The sequence below is a fragment of the Eutrigla gurnardus genome, assembly GCF_963514095.1.
Source record: "Eutrigla gurnardus genome assembly, chromosome: 13".
In the NCBI taxonomy this organism is placed as follows: Eukaryota; Metazoa; Chordata; class Actinopteri; order Perciformes; family Triglidae; genus Eutrigla; species Eutrigla gurnardus.
In genome coordinates, this window is record NC_139936.1 from 25160151 (window position 1) to 25182394 (window position 22244).

General features: G+C 41.9%; 1 protein-coding gene across 2 annotated transcripts in view; it reads right to left on the reverse strand.

Moving 5' to 3' along the window:
- The window catches only part of gnb1l (guanine nucleotide binding protein (G protein), beta polypeptide 1-like), a 30630-nt gene extending 11709 nt beyond the window's left edge, over nt 1–18921 (reverse strand). Inside the window, exons 1-6 of one of the 2 annotated variants that reach the window (XM_084024159.1) lie at nt 18812–18921; nt 14094–14244; nt 12360–12522; nt 12077–12202; nt 10874–11036; nt 6729–6821 (exon numbers count right to left, since the gene is read on the reverse strand). In XM_084024159.1, the coding sequence (XP_083880285.1) occupies nt 6729–6821; nt 10874–11036; nt 12077–12202; nt 12360–12469 (492 nt within the window). In that variant the 5' untranslated portion in view covers nt 12470–12522; nt 14094–14244; nt 18812–18921. The remainder of the gene's footprint in view (nt 1–6728; nt 6822–10873; nt 11037–12076; nt 12203–12359; nt 12523–14093; nt 14245–18811) is intronic. The other variant, XM_084024160.1, reaches the window with a different exon arrangement.
- Between the last annotated feature and the right edge of the window lie 3323 nt (nt 18922–22244).

Here is a 22244-nt window from a genome sequence, read left to right on the forward strand (position 1 = left end):
CTCCTCATCTATATCACTGAGATATACCGCGGGCCTCGCATAGAGGAGCTACCAGACTGCTCTTCATCACGAAACCTGATCTTACGTTTTACACATTTTAGTCTCATGATTTGATTTTTCTTATAATCCAAATGTTGATTATTGCTATGATATTTCTTATTATTATTAAATATATATTATTTGTATTGTCAGTTTTACCTGTACTTACTGGGGCACAGCATTAAGACTGCAACGAAGAGTTACTTCAATTAATATAGGAATTATCTTTTGAATAATCACAATTTTGCAGCCCCCCAAAATCAATTTACAATAATAGAAAAAAAAAGATAATCATTGGAGAAGCTGGGACAAGAGAATGGTATTTTTTAGCTTGATAAATGAGTTTAACGATTAATTAAAACAAGTATTAATTTTCAGATTCAAGTAACTAACTCACTCACTCACTCACTCTGTCTACACACGTTATTAATGCTCACCTACTAAAACAAACTAATGTACAAAAAACAATATAGTCTTGCTTCATCCCCTCTTCACCGCAGGAAATTACAGATCCAGACGCAACATTTCACCTTCAGAGTAAATCTTTCAAAGCGAGTGAAATTAAATGAAACCAGGTGTACAAACAGGCATTAGATGCAAAACCTAAACCACAGTACCTCTGTTAAATATAGAGAGAGTAACCTATACCAAGCACAAACTGGTGGTTATACACATACTAGGAGAAAAGTAAGTGGTTTCAAACTGGGAAAGAATGATAAAGGAGTGGCGTCCCACTGTTGGGAGTCACAGATTGTAAATCACTTTTGTGAACGAAAACATAAAAGTGAACTGATAAAAAACTGGGGGCTTCATTTATCTTTGCAACGCCGCAGGGAAATAAGGAAAGACTGAAGGAGGGAGAGGAGGAGGAGGAATGATAAAGAGAAAGAGGGAGACACAACGGCTGAGATCGAACCTCCTTCCCGCTTTCCTGAAATGCCACAATTCTTTGGTATACATATAGTTAGTGGGAGAACCTACAAGTCAATCATTTACATCCATGTATGGCCGGAGCGTTCCCCAAACCTTTACTTTAAATTAGCATCAGGCCCCCAGCTAACGCACTGTGCCCTGCAGAAGACAGGAGGAGAAGAAATGTTTTCCATATGTGCGAGGGGGCCATGTCTGCCATTTTTTCATCCATCTTCAAGTCCTCTTCTCACTTAACGCACTCTATTTCTCTTCGTCCGGCTTTGAATACATAGACAGAGTCATGTATGCCTTCCAAACACATCAGCGAGGACCAACACTAAGGGATTATGAAAACAAATAAAAACAAGTGAAAATCAGTGGCCCCTGCTTGCCGGCAGGGCCAGGGCTAAGCGTTCCAGGTTTGGGGCCCACCGTTTCACTTAAGTGTAGGACCTCCTTGATTGATGATGTCATGGGTCGGAGGTCGGGGAACCCTGGGTAGACACCTAATTCATTATATCCTCCACAGGCCTTTCTACAAAAGGGGCTCTCTGCTGGAGTGGGGCTGGGGCTCTGGGAGGAGATTCATCACCACAGAGCAGCTGGAAAGACAGATGGATGGACGCCGGTTGAAGAGGCAGGGGAGCAACGACGCTCTCCAAAAGAGCAACTAGTCGGGCCTGGACTCCTTAATAGTCATGTGATCCCTCGCCATTTTCCCCACAACACATTAGTTCAATTTGTGATCATAATTTGTGTTGAATGTATTTTGTATGATTACAGGCTTTTTCACCAAAGCAAACCTTTAACGGCCCTTTCCTGGATCTCCGTTCAGACCACTGTGGCCCAGTTGGTACATCATAAGGGTCGCGAAAAGAGTCAAGACTCCACGGGCTTTTTCCCAGAGACTGTATACAAGAAGTGGACTCTGGTTTTGAAGTTTCGAGTTCGGCATTTTGGCAGTCGCCATCTTGAATTTTTTGCAACCAGTGAACGAAAGTGACCATATTTGGACTGAGGAGGAGCGACGGGTGGATCTGATGAACACAAACAGCAAAGCGGCTCCTAGAGAAGCAACCTTACTGGATCTGGATCCATCTGAATCTGTTAAGAGAGTTAGCTTCATAATTCAAGGTCAACTTTGAAGCTAAGTGTTAAAGTTATCTTAGGAGCTAATTGCATAGTGACACCATGGTAACAGCCTGTCAATCACAAGGTAGCCCGCCCTAAAGCATCCCCTGCTTTCTGGTCTGGTGGACTCTAAATGGACCATCATGTACTAAATGAACATCATGCTGGATTGAAGAAGACTTGAAACTAGAGATTAAGACCATAAACTCATGTTTACAATGTTTACTGAGATAATAAATCAAGTGAGAAGTAGGGTGAATTTCTCAAAAACTTCCATGCAATCAGACTTCAAGCAGAGGAGTCGCCCCCTGACGGCCAGCAGACAGAATTCAAATTTAAGGTACTTCGGCACTGGTGTCACTTTTTATAACCAGAGATTCTCGCCTGGCTTTAACACATTAGGTTCTCACAGTTGAGAAGATGAAACTATAGGCAATGTTTAGCATTCGATATTGGAAATTAAATTAAAGGTACCATATTGTAAAAAGTGAGATTTCCATGTCTTTTTTTATTATTATTATAAATGCTATATAGATACTGTGAAGTTTTTAAAACACTCCAGTCCATGGAGACATACACACCGCCCACATTCAGAAACGGCGCCTTATACAAGTCGTCAGGAATTCTATAAAATGTATGTTGATAAAAAACAAAATATAGACCATTTCACAGTTGTAAACGTAAACATTGGAAACGTGTTATCAATGGACTTTTTCTCCAATAACTAATTGGTTAACTGACTAATCATTTCAGCCCTGGATTTAAACAAAGCTATGTTTTTTTCTTCCCAATTTCATTCTGAGTCAATCAATAGACTTCAAAACAGTTCATGTCATCGGACTTATTACATTACTCTATGCAACAACAATATTATGTCTTTTCAGCCACTGATGCTCAGAAGGCGTCCCTATTTTTTCTGATTACAAAGACACTGACAAAATTGAAAAAACGGAGCTGTAAATGTACAATTTTTATTTTGCTTCAATCTTTGTCATGTTTTCAAGTCACCAATCAACCAATTTGATTTTAATACAATTACTAGTTACTAGGCATGGGACGATATGAAGATGTAAGGTCACTTTTATTCTGGGCAAAATAATTGTGATTCATGATTTTATAATAAACTAAAACTGCTTTAAACTAAAACATACTGGAATCGCTATTTTAAGAAACAAATATTTGTATTGCATCACACCTACAACAATAATGGAAAAATAAATAATCAAACAACTTTAAATAATGTAATCATAAATCATGAGGTCTCTCTGCATAAATAAACAATAAGAACATTTTCTTCATTTTTGTTGTCTGTTTTTAACCACCAAAATCAGGCCATATTTGTTTAAACTTGTCAGCATTTTAAAGTCACTCAAGATGATATTTACGATTATTCACCAGGATTGGCGTATATCGTCCCATCTCCATCTATTACACCCTGAACTTTTAATGCACCAGTTAACCACCAGAAAATTAAAATGTCCATATAGAACTTGTAATAACTAAAATATTAAGAGTAAAGATCTCCACAAATACATGCTGCTCAAATTCTAGTCTTCAAGCTAGCTCGCTGCCATGTGTGTTGTATTGTCGCATTATTTATTAGTGGAGATGTGCTGTGCTATTTTTTGTGTATATTTACCGTACTGAATGAATATATTCATCTTGAAAAGATGTTTGGTTTTATTCCATTTCGAGGGTGGATTATTAACAACTGGCCAGCAACAACAGGTAAATATTGGCTGGTATATTCTGGCTCAGGAACATTTGTTTCATTATGGATCAATGAGGGCCGTCCCTGCAAAAAAACTACTATATTAAAGCGATGGTTCGGAGTAAAATGCACCCTAGGTCATTTCCACCATGACATCCAGCCAAATACCCCCTCAGAAGCATTTTTAGCGATGGTTAAATGCTTGTATTATCAGGTCAACACATTTATAAAAATTCAGCAAAACTTTTTCATACTCTCGCGTGAAACTCGCGTCACAGAAACAGCTTGTTAAACACGGAAGTGGCGCCGACACTGCGGTAGCGTTAGCAGCCGAGGATAGAAGCTATCAGGCAAGTGTTCTTTTAAATAAACTCCTGGTATACTTACAAACTTTCAAATGCCTCGTTTTGTGAGTACAGACCCTATGTGTACTACTGCAGAAGTTTGGTAACATGCCATGCATTATTAGTGGGGTAATTTACAAGATACACTGTACCATCGCACCAGTACTAAGCCATTCGGCTGATAGCCCTATCTTGACCAATGCTGACCATCGCTAAAAATGCTTCTGAGGGGGTATTTGGCTGGATGTCATGGTGGAAGTTACCTCGGGTGCATTTCACTCCGAACCATCGCTTTAAATATATTAAATCTGTAATTAGAGAGAGGGTGATATCCTGAATTAATTGTATACTCCACAATTTCCTTACGTGGTAAGTCATGATCAACCCAGAGACCAACAGCTTGTTTGCTGATGTGGCCACCACAGGCCTCAGGCTTCAGCATAAGGAACCAATCGTTTCCCCCGGTTTTAGTCCCGGTCCGCCATGATGTCATGGCCACGAGGCAGCAAGGTGATGAGCTGAGAGTGATGGATATCTGTATAGGAACATTTCCTTTTCCCCGCCAGCCTCTGTTCACATTAAAAGCCTTGCACATCATACATCAATACTGTCCCCCTGGATGGAGCCCGGCACACGGCAGACCCACATGTGGAGGCACTTTCTCCCTCCACGCCCACCGTATCGTTCACCGCCACGGATTCACAGAAATCACACAGTAAGCTCTGACACCTTTTAGACAGAGCCCAGCATATGAACTAAGTCTGGGTGGGATTTTGCTGAAAGGAGGCTGATGTGAGGGAAAAAAGTAAGTGCCGTTTAACACTATATTTAATCTTTTTCCCATAAACTCCAGCGGAGAGGGCTTAAAGGCCGACAATAAATCTGTTGGTGAGTCTGTCTCGGAAATAATCGAGGATAATCACTTCTCGTCTCAACGGTGGGAAGAAAAGAGGGAGGGATGGCAAGAGGGAAGACAGAGGAGAGGAGAAAATTGCCAGTGGCTTCTTCCTGGTGTGTGTGAGATGGAGAGAGACAGGGTGGAGAGAGAGGACGACGGTTTCAACTGCTGTCTCCAGCTGCGCAAGGTTCAGGAAACAGTGGGTAGTAGAGAAGCATTTCATGTGAAAGACAAGATGAGCATTTTACTACACACACACACACACACACACACACACACAAACACACGCCGAAGCCTACAACTGAAAAAATGAAAAATACAATGAAACATTGAAAAAAATCTGTGAAAATGTAAAATAAAATCAGATTTAAATAAGTGATCTAACCAGACCTCTGAAGCACAGATTCTACATATTATATAAATATGTAATAATATATATGTATATAAAGCAATTATATAGCAATTATTATATAATATCATAACAATACTTACATAATAATTACATGTGTGTATATATATATATAATATTTCAATTTTTTTATTTATCTGTTTTCAGTATTTTAGTTTGCACACACACACACACACACACACACACACACACACACACACACACACACACACACACACAAGCTGGTGGCTGTTCAGTCTCTCCCCACTGCTCGGACCTCTCGAGTCGCTCACTCAGTGTAACTGATGAACATGCCTCAGCCCTGAAAGTAATCACCTGGGCCCTTCAGCTTTGAAGTCAGACAGCTGCCCGCGCTGTATTACAATGATATTATATAATTTATAATGATATAATTGATCATTATGTTTCCTGGCACTCAGCACTGAACCGGCAACGGTCCATAAATCAGATGATGAAAGGTGGGCGTTACAGTGAACTCAAAGAGGGAAACACAAAGTGAGCATACGCTGTGAGACTCTGACTTTGTCTACATGTCCCTATAAAAACATCACAAACATAAAGTCAACTGTTTGGCTCTTGCTTAAGTAAGTTAACTTACTAAATTGACTTATTTGTATGACAGGGATACGGGACTGAACGTGCACAGGCCGGCGGCTCACTCTGGCTTTTAAACGATAAGCTATGTTTTGATTTCTGTTGCCTGTAAACTGTAGCCCATAAAAAATCAGTTAAACCATACAGAGTCTTGCATAAGTCTAAACCCAAGGAGTTAATAATTAACCATGAAAATAATTACAGGGTCTCCTTAATGGCTGGAAAATAAAACTTTGTCGACAGCATTTACAAAACAGAACGCAACTTTTTTTTTTCTTTTTTCACCGAGATCAGATTGGATGTACAGCTGCAGGCTGATATATAGCTGTGAACTCATGGCCCTTACAAACGCTCTAATTACAGTGTCGGGACTCGCTGCCAGCTGAGAAGAAATACTTGGAAAAAATGGCCCACGACGAGATGTTGGGCTGTAAATCATGTGCCACGTCTCTCATGCCTTTTTGTTGTCTTTTCTATTATTGCATCTTGTTATGGTCTGCTGGCTGATCAGGTATAAAACAATTACCTTATCTTTCTTGTATGTTTTACATGTGAAAGAATCTGCTGCTTTTGATGACGGCGATCAAGGTGAACTTGTTATAAAAAGGGACACATATCTACTTTTTTGGCATTAAGAAAAAGAAATGCAACATGTTCTGTTAAGATGACACTTGAGGACGGCCTGCTTACCTGCCACAACTGAATACACATGACCATCCCCAACTTAGCGTCTGGTTCCAGGGTGCAGACTGGAGTCTTGCTGGGAAGCTCAATAATGTTGATCTGCAGAGAACACATGACAATACTTAAAACTCAGTCAACAGAAGGCCTGTTCACCCCCATTATTCTACAGTATGCTACTGTAGCAGCTCTATGAAGCAGTGCAGCACATATACACACAATGAAAATGCTATCTTAGTTTAGTGTGTTCGCATGCAACAATGCAATAATATGCAATAACTCATTTACATTTAGCAGACACTTTTGTCCAAAGTACATTTGTCAAAATAAAGAAACTACAAGTGTTAGGTCCTCATCTGAGTAAAGTAGTATCTGTTCAGCAAGGATACCTTAAGTACAACAGCTATGATCAAAGTGCTACAGGTAAGAACATAGAACAGCGTTTTCTTTTTCTTTTTGTATTTTATACATCCAAGTCTGTTTGTATTTCTTGGGGAGTACTATCGGATATATGAAAAATGTTTTACCTAAAAGGTGCTCAAGACAAAATCCAGAACAAATCTAGTGCCTCCAATCGTCTCTCAACATGGTACCGGCTGAGCCGGCGGCAACAACGCAAACAACAGCAACAACTGCTGTATGAGCGCAGTGCAGAGTGGTGGTGATGAGCTGGGTGGTGGAGCACACTCATATGCACTCACATGCACTCATATGCACTCACATGCACTAATATGCACTAAAGGGCACATGCGGCCCTCCTGGCTATGTCAACAAAGCACAGAGAAGCTCAGATTACAACACACACAGAGGGAGAGCAACTTCATTCTCTGCCTGGGCAGACATTCCTCCACTATATCTTCTCATAACAAACACTTGTTTGCTGCTACCTTAATGCTCCGAATATCATTTCAAGCCTGTAGCACCCTATAGTGTAATACTTTCCTGAAAATGTAATAACTTCACCAGTTATGTAATAGCTTATTACATTATTGGGAATTTATTATATTTTCAGGAGGGTCTTTTTTTTCAAAACTGATAAATGTATTACTTGACAGATAATGTAATATAAATGTTCATTTTCAGTCCAGAGATCTACATTTTGTGTTTTAATAATCTAAGAGTGTTATGTACACTGGATTTGAAACAACAGAATGACTACTGGGTTAAATTGCAGACCTTGAGTACCATACAGTCATGTGCATATGTGCAAATACTCAGGGACATGCAACTACATCCTGGTCCTACTGAGTGGGTGATGGACTTCCCTCCTTGGGAGACCAGAACTCCAGCTCAGATATAAGCTTCAGCAGCACTGGAGACCCAGGGGACTCTTCCCTAAACGTACCTCTTCATTTCACAGATTCACAACAAATCACTACCTCATGAAAATAACCACAAACCAACAAAACAACTTTCAGTAACAGTTCATTTGAAGAGAGTATACATAAGCATTCACCTACATACACATCACATGACACCTGACATAAACATAGGCCTATACATCTACTCAGAAATGGTTGTTATATCACTTTCAATCTCAAATTGACATCTTACTGTGGCATAGTGGTCAGTGACATACTGTCATACTTATAGTGTAGTATGACATCTACTTATATATAAATAAACAAAATGACAGAACTTTATGACAATTGACATGGTCATTTTGCATTTTCCTCATATGGACTGGAAATTAACACACACACACACACACACACACACACACACACACACACACACACACACACACACACACACACACACACACACACACACACGCCGAAGCCTACAACTGAAAAAATGAAAAATACAATGAAACATTGAAAAAAATCTGTGAAAATGTAAAATAAAATCAGATTTAAATAAGTGATCTAACCAGACCTCTGAAGCACAGATTCTACATATTATATAAATATGTAATAATATATATGTATATAAAGCAATTATATAGCAATTATTATATAATATCATAACAATACTTACATAATACATAATAATTACATGTGTGTATATATATATAATATTTCAATTTTTTTATTTATCTGTTTTCAGTATTTTAGTTTGCACACACACACACACACACACACACACACACACACACACACACACACACACACACACACACACACACACACACACACACACACACACACACACACACACACACACACACACACACACACACACACACACACACACACACCTGACCAGCAGTAGAGTACAAATATATCAGAGCAGAGCAGCCGCCCCGCTGTCTATAATAAATCCTGTTAAAGCCGACCTCGTGACATGAGTGGTGTTTTCCTGCACACATTGGCACTGATTCTGATAAAATACACAGCCTAATGAAGCCAATGATAAAGTGCGTGCCTTTGTATGTGTGGACCCACATCACTACCTCCACTCATTCCCTGACTTCCTCCGTGCTGATGATCCGCATATTCATCCTCATTAGGCCTCACATTAAACAGCCCTTTAAGGAGCGATCTGTATTTTCGCGCTAAGCCACATCTGTCCTGGATGTTTACCCCTGCGTGCCTCACAAAGAGGGCCTTCAAGGACTTCTCTGTGCCTCAGGTGTTCACTGTTCTTGTGTGGCATCCCACCGCCTGTAAATACAACAACCGCGCTATTAATTAAGGTCTCTGCCACGGCAGCGCTGGCAGGAATCTAGCCGTGAGCAGTAAAACAGCCCGAAATAGGAATCTCTTCCGTCAGTGTCTCAGTGTCTTCTTCGGTTTTCTCGGTTGCATCCCTAAATATTGACCTAGACTTGCATTTTGCACACGCCACTAAATCACACCATTGTACATGTGTGCAAGTGCATTTGGGTTGTGTCTTTTGAGGGGGAATTCATTTATGCGGGTGTTTTATTTGCGGTTATGTGATAAGCATCTGTCGTGGTCATTATGTCTGTGGAATGGGGGGGGGGGGGGGGGGGGGACAACTCGCTGTTTTAGTCCAACTTGTATGGGTGTTTCTGTCTGTCTCTGTCTGATGGGACAATGGTATTATTGAGGTGCTGGGAGTCACAGGCGCCCTGATGCCTGGCCTGCTGGACTGAGGTTAGCAGAGGCACGTTTGGCTGGATCAGGTGACCGCTGTCTCTTTCAAGTGTGGCTCCTCCACAGCGGAGCAAGTAACATGAATCTGGAGGCAATAAACGATGGCCGACATCACTGGCAGCCCTCACCCCGTCCTGCCTCTCTCCACACAAAAACCCTTCAGGCTTGTGGGTGTTAAGCACGCAACATACAACTGTGATTTCATTCCCGACCCGGGAATTCTCTTTGAATTCAGCCCTCAAAGCTTAAAACAGCCACTTTGACTATTTAATTAGCCACAGTTCCCTCCTGAAGACACGGTTAACTCGTCTCCTCGGCCCCGGCGGAGCTATTAGGGGTTCAGACGGGTGGAATTCACTGAACGACATGTTACTAGCCACAGCCAAAATGAACCAACATTTAGCTGGTGGTATTAAGTTCCTATCCTGTGCGATGTGCATGCCGGTTCATGACATGAAGGCTGGTTTGTTAATGAGGCTGTTTAGATTGCTGTCTGACAGGTCCTTACATCACGCTAGCTCTCGACACATTTATTAATGATCGGCTGAAAATATCATGTTGGCCGCCTGATTGAATGAAAGCCATTCCGTGTTAACGGTGCTGAGCACTTGCAGATGAGCACAGTGTGGAAATAGCAAAAGATGACATGCAAGAAACAACTTTTTACTTCCACTGAAATCCTAAAGTGAACCCAGCAGGTCTGGTCAGGTTCACACAGGTTGGCACTTTTAATAATCAGACAGCAATCAATTAAGCATCCAACCTCCCACCTGCTGCCAATCAATTCAAGGACGTTTCCTCCTTCTGATGGAGGGTCCCCTAAACTAGACTGGAGAACCCTCCGTGAATATTTAATGATCAACAAACCTTAAATACATGAAACACCATTCATACTGCCTGTCTGAGGAAAGTCCTGAATGTGAATCTAAAAGTCAGACTCAAGTACACGTATGACTGTGATCAAATGTAAGCATGTATAAGCATGAATATGTCATCAATATATTTATATCTAATTATCCTCCAGACTGAAGAGTATAAGAAACCAGCTTTGTTGATTGTTAAGCTTGAAATGTTCCATTCCTGATGTCTGACCTCGTGTGTCTGTTGTCCAGCGAAGGCCAGCAGACGCGTCCCGGGGCTCGTCTCCAGCAGGGAGCACTGACAGAACCCAACACTGCCGGTCCACACGGAGTCCGTCACCTCACTGCGACCGTGGCTCAGGTCCCACACACAGACCCGCATGTCCCGGCCCTGACTGCTCCATCCATGGAAGAACAGGAACAGATCACAGCTGTGGTGCTTTGCATGTTTCAGGTCATGTCAATATGTAAGCATTTCATCTGTCCTCATTCCTAAGTGCAATATTGTGAATTCACTGTTACTGACTAGGAGTGTGAATCTTTGGCTTCACAGCGATTCGATTAACGATACAGTCGTTGGCGATTCGATTCAAGGACGATTTTTTTTTTTTTTTGTAACGATTCGATTCGATTCTGTAAACCACGATTCGATTCAGTAACTTGTAACCAAAATGATGTATCCATGAAATAAACATGCAATAATGCAAGTGAGACTATCTGTATTCTTCTGAAAGGTGAAAAAAAAGTAGTCCTGCATAATATTTTATGCTGAATACAAAAATGTAATTAAACATTGCTCAGTTATTTTGAACATTTTTAAATAGACTACATGCTGGCAGGGGAGAGTGTCTTAAACATATTAAAACATTAATCATAAGTAAGAATCACGATTCATCCCATTAAATGCATTTATATCGATTATTGGTGAAGCCAAAACGATTCATTCTATTTATTTATTGCAGCAGATCGATTTAGTAGAATCTATAGGACTGACGATGAATCGTTACACCTCTATTACTGACTTCTTTATATTTCTTCTGTCTTGCCTCTTGTTACCTAAGTTCTGAATAGTATTTGACAAAATGCTCTAAGAGAAACAGTAATAGAAGAATGAGCCAGACATTTCGTCAGAGACCAAAAGAGCGGTTCTCACTAGAACCCGACTGATATGAGATTTTTGGGGCCATTGCCAATATTATGGAGTAAAACAATTCTGATGAGTCAGAGTCTTCTTTAACTGTCTTCTAAAAACTGTTATTTTAATCTTGGTATTTTTATTTTCTCTCTGCTGACACATTATTGAATCATTCTTAAACAGTAACCATGGTTTCATATCAGCACATATCAGCCAGCTTATGTGCTGATACCGATATATCTGCAACAGGCTAATACCGCCCGATGAAATCAGCTGATTAAGACGGGCACTAGTGCTCACCTGATGAGGGTGTCTGTCTCCCGCAGTGTGTTGACCCAGATGACCGAGTTACCAGAATGACCTTCTAGGATCTTCTCAGCCCTCCTGGTGTTCAGGTTCCACATGTGAATGGCACCCTTCCCTGAACTGCAAAACACAATGATGTGCAGCGCTTTAATAACTGCTCATACACATCTGAACTCCTGATTGGCTGGCTTCGTATTTACTTATATACTTCTGATAAAACAACAATCTTCACTGTTTGAGGAAGATGAAGATGTGGATGTTGTGATAAATGAATCACCCAGAAAATAGGAGGGGAGTGTCTCTTCCACGGCAACTAAAGTGGAGGGTGTTGAGGGGCCCGCCGGCCCCCCTCAGGGTGTAGATTGGGGACGGAGGAGGACGAGACATCCTTGGTCATGCAATCAATGTCTGGCTGCGAGGAGGCTGCAGACCCGCGTTCACTGAAACAGACAACGAGGAAAGGGAGTCGAGAGATGAGTTGCTTCTGAAGAAGTGGAAAAGTATTTTCAGCAGAAATAAAATGTTTCATTTGACCCTTTCAGAGGGATAGAATAAGGTGAAAGTTAAACGTAGGCCTTCAATCTAAAATCCTCACAGAAAACTAGTCAACTCAGTTTGTTTTCTGCCACCACTGAAAAGAGTCAGAGAGTAACTCCATTTTGCCTCGAAGCCGTTCTCTTCCAGAGCAGACAGTTGTGTTTAATGTCTGTATGCGCTCTATTGTTTATAGCTACAAACCCTGTGGCTCTCTCTCGCTCTCCGTCTTCTTCCTTCCAGTCTACCTGATAACACCTCTCTTACTCAATACGTCATAAATCACAACCCTGACAGCTTAATTACAGTAAACAGCCGGAGATTCAGGCTTCTCACTCCTCCTGTGATCAACAGCCGTTGTCCCAGAGGCAGAAGTAACAGCTCAGGCTTTTATGTCGTTTGTAGGCCGGGGTGCTGAGGAAACCCAACCGACCGCAGGTATGCTGCAAGGAAATGATGCATCAACATTAAAGTGCAGTGCAATAACATGTGAGTGGCTCTTAGCGATAGGCTTTCAGATAGCTATTATCCATGTGCTCGTCATGTTAAGATTGACAGGTGTTTTTAATCTGTCCGATATTCAGTTTATTTCAATTAAATTGTAATAAAGTTGGTGAATTCAGGATGACACGTCACAAAAATCATGTTTACTGAGATAATAAATCAAGTGAGAAGTAAGGTAATTCTCTCATAGACTTCCATGCAATCAACATGATTTTTGCAACCAGAGGAGTCGCCCCCTGTTGGCCAGCAGAGAAAATGCAAGTTTATGGCACATTGGATCTTAAGAAAACCATGAGACCTCACAGAGACCATATTTTATACAGTCTTTACAAGTATTTGTTTTACATTGTTTTGTAATACGCACCGATGGTCACCCCCTCCTCCACTTTTACTTATCATAACCTTTGCTCCCTGCAATCAGTAGAGGCTGAAACTGGAGCCCGAGGCATTCAGGAGCAACTCATTTCAGGAGGTTAGTGGTTAAATTGTCCATGTGAATCTGTGAAGCGGAGAGACCGAGACCCCTGACCAGCCTGCCTAATTAAGGACCCAAGGCTGCAGTCTGATGGACTCACAAGGACACAGTCATCCCATCAGCTTCACTATCAGTCTTCCACTACAGTGAGACACAATGGAGCATTTTTTCCAATGCTCACTATAGAAGAGATAGCACTAATGTCCATCAAAATATGTAAAATCACCAACAACAAACCCACACATTTGGTTTACATATGATTCAAAGCATAAGGCTGTTTGCCTAAGATACTGACCAACTAGGCCTGACTCATATCTCCGAACTAAACCAGCAGGAAACAACTGTACAAACTTGTTATTGTGTGTGGTATGAAAGAAATGGTAAAAAACGTCAACAATGTTTTTGTGAGGGTCTATCAGTTAAGCTGTGAATGGGTCAGGGTGCATTCCTGAGTCAGAGTCCTGTGCCTGTGAGAGTGTGTGACAGGGTGAGTCTCACCCTGATAACAGGTGGATTAAGCGTCCTTTATTGTCCTCTTGCAGCAGGCCTGCATGAAGCTGTGAGTCACGGACGCAGCAGCCTCAAACTGTCTGTTGTCATCGTCTCAAGACCAGTGGCTGGAAGACTTTCCAATGGCAATCACAGCTCACTGTCAATCACACACACACACACACACACACAACATTGTTACTCAAACCCCATTTCGACAGAGCTTTCCAACATAATGGCGGAAAGGTCAAAAAAGTCAAAATATTTCACGGGAGCGTTTAGATAGAACGTTGTATGTCTTGATTTTTTTAGATGATTTTTTTGAGCGTATTCTAGTCTGCTCAATGTGTTAAGTGTCCTGAGATGACTTCTGTTGTGATGTGACACTATAAATAAAATTGAATTGAATGTCTGTGTTCAGATAGCACCTCGGCTTTGTGGAACGAGTGGGACGTCCCACAGCACGACCGCAGTCTCGTCTGTGGACTCGTCGGCATTGTGATGTATTCAACGAGCTTCGTACATCTGATTAGCTCGATGCATCAATACAACTATGAAAGGTGAAGCTTCTTCAACAAGTGAAGTTGCTGCATCATAAACATGTTGATGTGTAACGGCGGCCTCATACGAGCAACTAACAGTGTTTTATCTCCCCCGGATCTACGCTTTGAGCTCGTTAAATCCACCGGCGGCGTGTCGCCCTGGTAACACGTATTCACTACGTCACGTCTTTTCCTCCTCAGGTGCTCGGAGCGTTTAGATCACACACCTTATCGCCTCGTCTCTCCTCTGATGCGGCTCTGTGACGACCTGCGTTGGCGTCTCAGAGGCTTAATGTTCTGTTATATTCTGTAATAGCGGCGGAATACTCCCGCAACGAAAAGGCTGTCTAAAAGGGGCTTTAGAGACTATGCAACCAAACATCTACAAGAGGTGTATAATGGCCACTTTCCCCTGACACTACTTCCTCAATGGACTGTTTTTCAGGTGTCAGCATTTCCAGTGAATCTGAATCACCCACAACAATGGGTCTGTTGTGGTGGCTGCGGGTGAGTCCCCCACAAACCCAAATACAAACATGCAGGCAGCTCAGGAAGGGAGACAGATACCGTAAACAAACAAGGCAGTGGCAGGATGTCAACTCTAATGTATTTGCAAGAAAACCCAAAATTGTTCCTCGCTAACAGAGGGAGGCGGTCGAGCAAACAATCGGGCATCGCTGGTCAAGCTTGTATGTTTGACGTCTCTTGTGAATGCAAAGTGTGTTGGGGGGTAGACCTCGGGTACTACATCCTCAAGGACAAGCAACAAGTTCTATTTAGATCTTCAAAATCCTCTGCAGCCAGCACTTTTCAGAGAACTGTCTTATTAAACATGTCCGCATGAAAAAAGAACCTCAGTAACTGGCTAGGGCTAGTTTAACATGCGTGTCTTGGACAGGGATAATAAATCAGACTGACTGATTAATATACCTGAGCTGGATGTGGGAGTCAGTGGGAAGAAGAGGGAGAGGAGGATGGAGGCTCCTGCTGGCCCCGTAACAGATAAGACAGCTCTGGGGTAATCTGACTCTAAGTCCGTGGATAAAGGCAGTTTGTCTCTTCTTGGGCCGTCTGTCCACACCTACTGGGTAATTAGGCCTAATTATGAGAGAAAGGTCCGCTTCCCCTTCATGTTATTAAATAAGAGCGAGCCTCGTCCGCCAAGGATCTCTCAACACCAGCAAGGGGCTGGCGACCTTCAGATCAAACGCAGCCACTATCTATGACCCCCCGCCCCGACTGCAGCACCCGTTCCCCTCCTCGGCATTGCTCCGCATATGAGGGCCCGGGGAGGGAGGGGGCAGAGAGGGTATTCGTTATGATATGAGGCATCAAAGTTTTTTGGGAGGTGAAGGGGAGTCCTGTCCACATTCCTCGCTTGGCTCTTTAGTGCTGGTATCATGTGATCGGCAGCTACCCACCTGAGCTGTCCCCTTGTCAAACTGTGCCATTCATAAATAAGAGCAGGGAGGGAGGGATATACTGATCACAGGGGTTTATTATAGAAGCTTTATAATGCCCCAGCTTCACAAGAGCCATTATGGAGGCATGGGATCCCGAGATCCCCAGCTGATATCAGTCTCATCTAATATGAGATCTGAGCTGCGTGATGAAAACTGAAGTAGATTACACATGACTCAAAAGCTGCATTCTAGATAGGCCTTCCAATGAAAAGCAAACTTTACAACCTTTCAAACCAATAGTATTTCTTTTCTGCTTTTTCTTCTTCAAGCCAACAGGCTTTAAAAAAAAAAAAGAAAAAAGAAATCTGGCCGTTGCTGCCGCATTATACTTCAGCTTTTAGTCATTCTACTGTTTATCACAGGCAATGCTCTTATCTGTGGTTTCCCTGCCTGTCACCGTCTCGCCATGGGGGCACTTCCGCCTCACTGGCTGGCCAGAGGGTGGTGAGGTGGCTCTATGATCATTAGTCAGCCTTTCTGCACCGCGCACCCCCCCCCCCCCCCCCCCCCCACACCCAGCTAATACCGATCCCTCTGGAGGAGGAAACCAACGTGCCGAATAGAGAGCGAGGTCCATTATAAAAGTCCAGTTAGACAAACAACATGGGAAGTGGCGAGGAAGACACACACCCTATATTGTGTCTTGGTGGGGTTATCTGGACTGGATAAACAGCCCAGCGTCGCATAGAGGTTGAAGTCAGACACAAGTGCACCAACACCCACTGTCAGTCACAGATCCACTGAGTGGGAAGAGGTGGCATTGTTCTCGTGAATGGCGTGAATGCTAAGCAGGGGCCATTGCAGATAAGAGCTCAATGCCTTGTGGGTGTCATTGAGGCAGGCCCTGATGGAGCACTGTGTCAGAGGGTCCTGTTTTAGGAGGTCCTGACTGTGGTCAACAGGTACCAGAAGCCTTATCTGTTTGCACAATCTCCCATTTCCTCCATGAGGTCATCTACCTGGACACTAGAGGATAAAGAGACACAAGAGAGTTGACAGCTCAGGTGTCATCATCATATATTTCCACCCTTTGGGGCTAGGCTGCGGATCTATGGGGATTTAACTGTCCATACAGCAAAGATATGAACACAAGTCAATGTTTATTGTGCCATAATCCCAAAAAGACCTCATGCAACATGGTACAAAGAACACGGACAACAACAAGATGTTTGTCAAACAGCACATCTGCCAACGTTACAACTATCAGTCATCTTCAGGGGTGTGATGAGTGTGAAATGTTTGACAGAGGGCTTATTATTTGTACATGATGAGCAGCTTCCGGACTTCAGCAAAACATTAAAAAAGCTCCTATAACTGAACTAAGCTGCATAAAAAGACAAACTGGAATAAACAAATATGGGCATTATAATGGGAGACACTGTGAGCTGCAGGAGCTACATGACCAATTTCACACTTATAATCTTTTAAGATGAACCTTTAAATCTGCATCCGAACTTGGCTCTGCTTAAAAATGCACTTGACAGACAGACAATCATGTGATTTCAAGCCTTCATCACTAAGAGTGAGTGCAGAAGTTCAAGAGAAAATAGCTAAAATGTTTTTGTATGCTCTTCATCGTAGTGCTTTATCTAATGTTGAGGAATATGTTAAAGCTGAGCTGAAACCACATTTCAACGGTATCAAGCTTAGAGATGGGACAATACAATATAGGATTGTGATTAAAAACACACACACAATCGTGGTGGATCATAAATCGGGATAACCATAAATATCATCACAAGTGACTTACTCGCTATCATGGCAGAGAATAGTGAAAAATAATAATTTATCCATATGATCCATGCTCAACTTATTTAAGATTATTTGATTGTTTTTACTGCAGATTGATTGAAAGATCGATGTCAAGATATTATTGGCTGACAATGGTTGGTACTAGCTCGTGTAAGCACGCATCATATTTTGTTTTATAGGAAGACAAAATTAAAATATTGGATTTTGATTAAAAAATAATATATTCCAAGAAAGTGATGTTTGGTCATTTCTTCTGCATATATTATTATATAGGTGCACAGTGATGTGATCTGAAAGGCATTTTTTATTATTACAACTCAAATTCATTCCCACGCCATTTTCTTCCAGATTACAGCTCAGACTTCCATGAACTGATCTATGAACAGTCAGCATCTGACCGTTTATTTTGCTTGTTTTGCACAGATGTACCTCAACAGAGGCATCATATTGAAGTTACCACATGCAGCAAGTGTTATGTACTATAGATTAGGTAGTTATACAAATATATTATATATATATTATATATATATATATATATATATATATATATATATATATATATATATATATATATATATATAAGAAGAAGAATTGTATGGAAGTATTGTATTCCCTCATTCTGGGAAAGGTGAACCGGTGTGGGCGGAGTTGTGTGTTAGATTTGTGTTTAGTTTAAATAACTAAATATGAATGCAGGTCCTTGTGTTGTTGCACAGCTCGGTTTGTACTGGACGTATTCCGGGCTGCGTTACGTTCACACCTGTATGTTATTCTGAAGGTAAACTCAACTGACTAAGGTAAGACGACACTGTATATAACGTTATATGAACTTAGCTAAACCGACAGCCTCACGGTACAAGAAGATAGCAACAAGCTAGCAACTGCCTACAACTACAGCTACAGACAAACACCTCGTTATCACGTGGGTCACTAAAGAAAGAAAGAAGCTTGAAGAAAACTCAAATAATACCATTTCAGTGACACCCCGGTGTTCTCAGGAGCGCTGCATGGAGAGCATACCAAACATGCGCCGGACTGGAAGGACCTCTATTGACAGTAGATGAGCTGCCCAAAGAAGTGCCTGTATAAAAATAACACACGCTCGCCCTCGCCCTCGCCCTCGCTCTCTCTCTCTCTCTTTCTCTCTCTCTCTCTCTCTCCAACATGATTATAAATATTATGACAAAAAAGTATATGAATGATCACAATCACAATAACAATTATTTGTGTTGTTATGGCTATGAAAATATTAACAATTAATAACATATATGAACAAAAATAAATAGGAAGGTAAATCATAATTTTTTTTAATCTTTGTAATTCAAATCAGATAATTTTTATTGGATTGTCACATAACATGTCAATTTTCTATTGAAGGTAAGAGGAGGCTTGGAGAATTCAAACACACAGACAATTAGAATATAACACCTCAGCTATGTGCTCTTTTAAATTCCCTTTACTTCTATAATGGGGATTTGAAACACTCTACCTACCTAAAACTGCATACAGTACATCAGAACTGAGTGAGAACTATAAAACTGGCAAAGACTTATCATACTGCAAGAACAGGAGAGTCTTTATTTTTTCATTCTTTTCAGTCTAATGGAGAAAGGGAGACAGAGACAACACAGGGCCTTAATCCACAGAGCACACAGACTCCTTTCATGGGAGTGCTGGGAGAGACCTTTATTTGTCCATTCCTATCATGGAGAAAGCAGGTTTCAAGCTCGGCTAGGTCTGAGCTGGAAGATTAGATGAAACCAGAGTGTTTTAAACCTCTTCTGTGGCCATGGATTAGAGTCAGCCTGCACTCTGAAATGAAACAATAAGGAATACAGGTGGCTTAGTGGGAGAAGGTACATTGGGTTAGAAAACGAAATAATCTTCAAGCAAAAAAAAGGCCCTGCAAAAATTAAGAATATAGCACTAATTTTACTTTACAAAGCTGAGGGATTTTTACAACCGATCACATACAACTGAATTTATTTGGGTAAGTGAATGTTAACATTTTAGCCTAAGCAGCCTTCACCAGGAACACCCCCAGTCATAATATTTCATGGGTCGAGCACATCTATTATAATGTCCTACATTATCACCTCCAGACATACTCAAATGGGACATTCAATATTTGGGATTTAGAGGATGCTTACCAGTTTATCTAATTCACAAATGAGCCAGATGAAATCACTAAGCCTGTAATGAAATACATGACAAGGGTGAGTCTCAGTTGTAGAGCGGCAGTGAGTTTAAACCAATTAGTGCAAATGGAGGTGGCAGGAGGGTAACCTCTCAGCAGGAGGTGGGAGAAAGTGTCTGCTGCCCTGCCTGGACAGATACCATGGCCTACATCATCATCAATTATTCCTGGCATCTCAACTTACCCAGGGGCAGGAGGGTGTACGGGACAATGCCAGGGTGCACTTGAGAGCTGGAGCCTGTCTCCCCATGGGTCCGAGGAGGACGGAGAGGAGGAGAAGAGGAGGAGAGGAGGGTGGGGTGACAGGGTTGAGGTGTGTATACAGTATCATCCATCCAACCGGAGAGAGATTGTGTGGTAAGGAAATCCCTGGAATCCCACTTTTGCTCCCGCCACCCGGCCGTGGGGGCAGGCAGGTCACTTTACAGCTCATCACCAAATTAGAAAGGCTGTGGGTCAGCCTGAGCAGCAGCCAGACCACAGAGGGGTAGAAATAGATGGGAGTGCTGCGATGCCGTCTGCTGGTGCTCATTCACCAGGCTCCTCTCTCATCGTGGAGAGGTGGAGGATCACACTGCACACCGTGGAGGCCACGACTCCAGGGAGGAACACAAGACTTTTACAGAAGGCCTCCAAGACGGACCAGAAAGTAATGAATATATGCACACAGAGAGCTACCTAAGTATACATTTCTAGTGCTTTTTTAAATGTGACACTATAACATGACTGTCAATAAGTAAACTAACAATAAAATGATGAATTATTACATTTGGTTCATTTAACCTTTATTCAAGGAAACATCCCAGCAAGTTATTTAAATGAATACTATTGTTCAGGCACCTTACTCCTCGTGGCAACCTCCAGTTCTCGCTACCGTCGCTACCACAATGCCAAGATGACTTCAACACTTGAATGATGAAGCTAACTTTGTTAACAGCTTCACTAGAGTCCAGATGGATCCAGGTCCAGTTGCTGCTCGGGGTGCCGCTCCGCTGCTTATGTTCATCAGATCCACCTGTCGCTCCTCCGCAGTCCAAATATGGTCACCTCTGTTCTCTGGTTGCAAAAAATTGTTAAGGCCAAATCCCAATGTCCCCCCTAAGGTCTAAGCCCTGAACCCTCAGGGACTTAACTGACGCTTCCAGGTAAGTGGTTGAGTGTGAGAGGCTGTGAGGGCTTGAAATGGTAGAAATACAAATGGGACAGCAATCAGCAAGTCACTTTACTTTGATGACATAAAATATATGATCTAAAAGTGTTATTATTCTGAATGTCTTCCAGGATCGTATTATCCCATACCAGATGTCATTGTCAAATCATTTATTTACTTGTGTTAGTTAAAACGGCTTCAATTAGTTCAATTAAAATAACTGGTTCCCCTGGTAACCCCGTGTTTCATGTTACGCTATGAACTGTGGGTAATTCCCTCATTCAAAGTCTGCATCGATGCTGATTTACGGAAAGTGGGTATAAAGGGCTCAAACTGTCCTCGAGCGAGCCCTCACACACACTTCACCGAGGGACAGCTCTCAGGACTCCAGCACTTAATGGGAACGTGCATCAGTCCATGAGTCCATGAGGGGGGACATTGGGATTTGGCCTAAGATCACAACAGCCAAAATCAAAGATGGCGATGACCAAATGCTGAATCAGAGGCTTCAAAGCCGTAGTCTACAAACCAATGGTGACATCACAATGGCTACGTCCACTTCTTATATACAGTCTCTGTGTGTTTTCCTTCAGGCAAGGATGAACAGGTTTATGAATACAAACAAACATTTAAATTCTTGCAAAACGACCTTTCCAGCTCAAAACATACTGTTTACATAATATGTATTGTGTTAACATTTTCTGTTTTCTTCTATTTTTATGTTTCAGATGTTATCTCAGAGAATTAAAAAAAAAAAACGCACAAAACAGGATGGACTGTCCTCTCATGCCTCATTTAAGTACTCAGTTGGACACCAGAATAAATGTGTAGGTGCAATGTTGTGTCTCCCTGAATCGTCGACGTGTCAGTTGACGAGTAAGCGTTACGTTATCAGAAGTGCAGAGGAAGATGCTGGTGCAGGTATGATAACGTGTGATGGGGAGCTCATGTTTTCCTTGAGCATCTTTGCAGGTGTGAATGGAGAAACCTCAGGGACGGCGAGGAGTGACTGGCCTGTTACTTTGAGGCAAGAGCAAACCAAGACTTAAATGAATC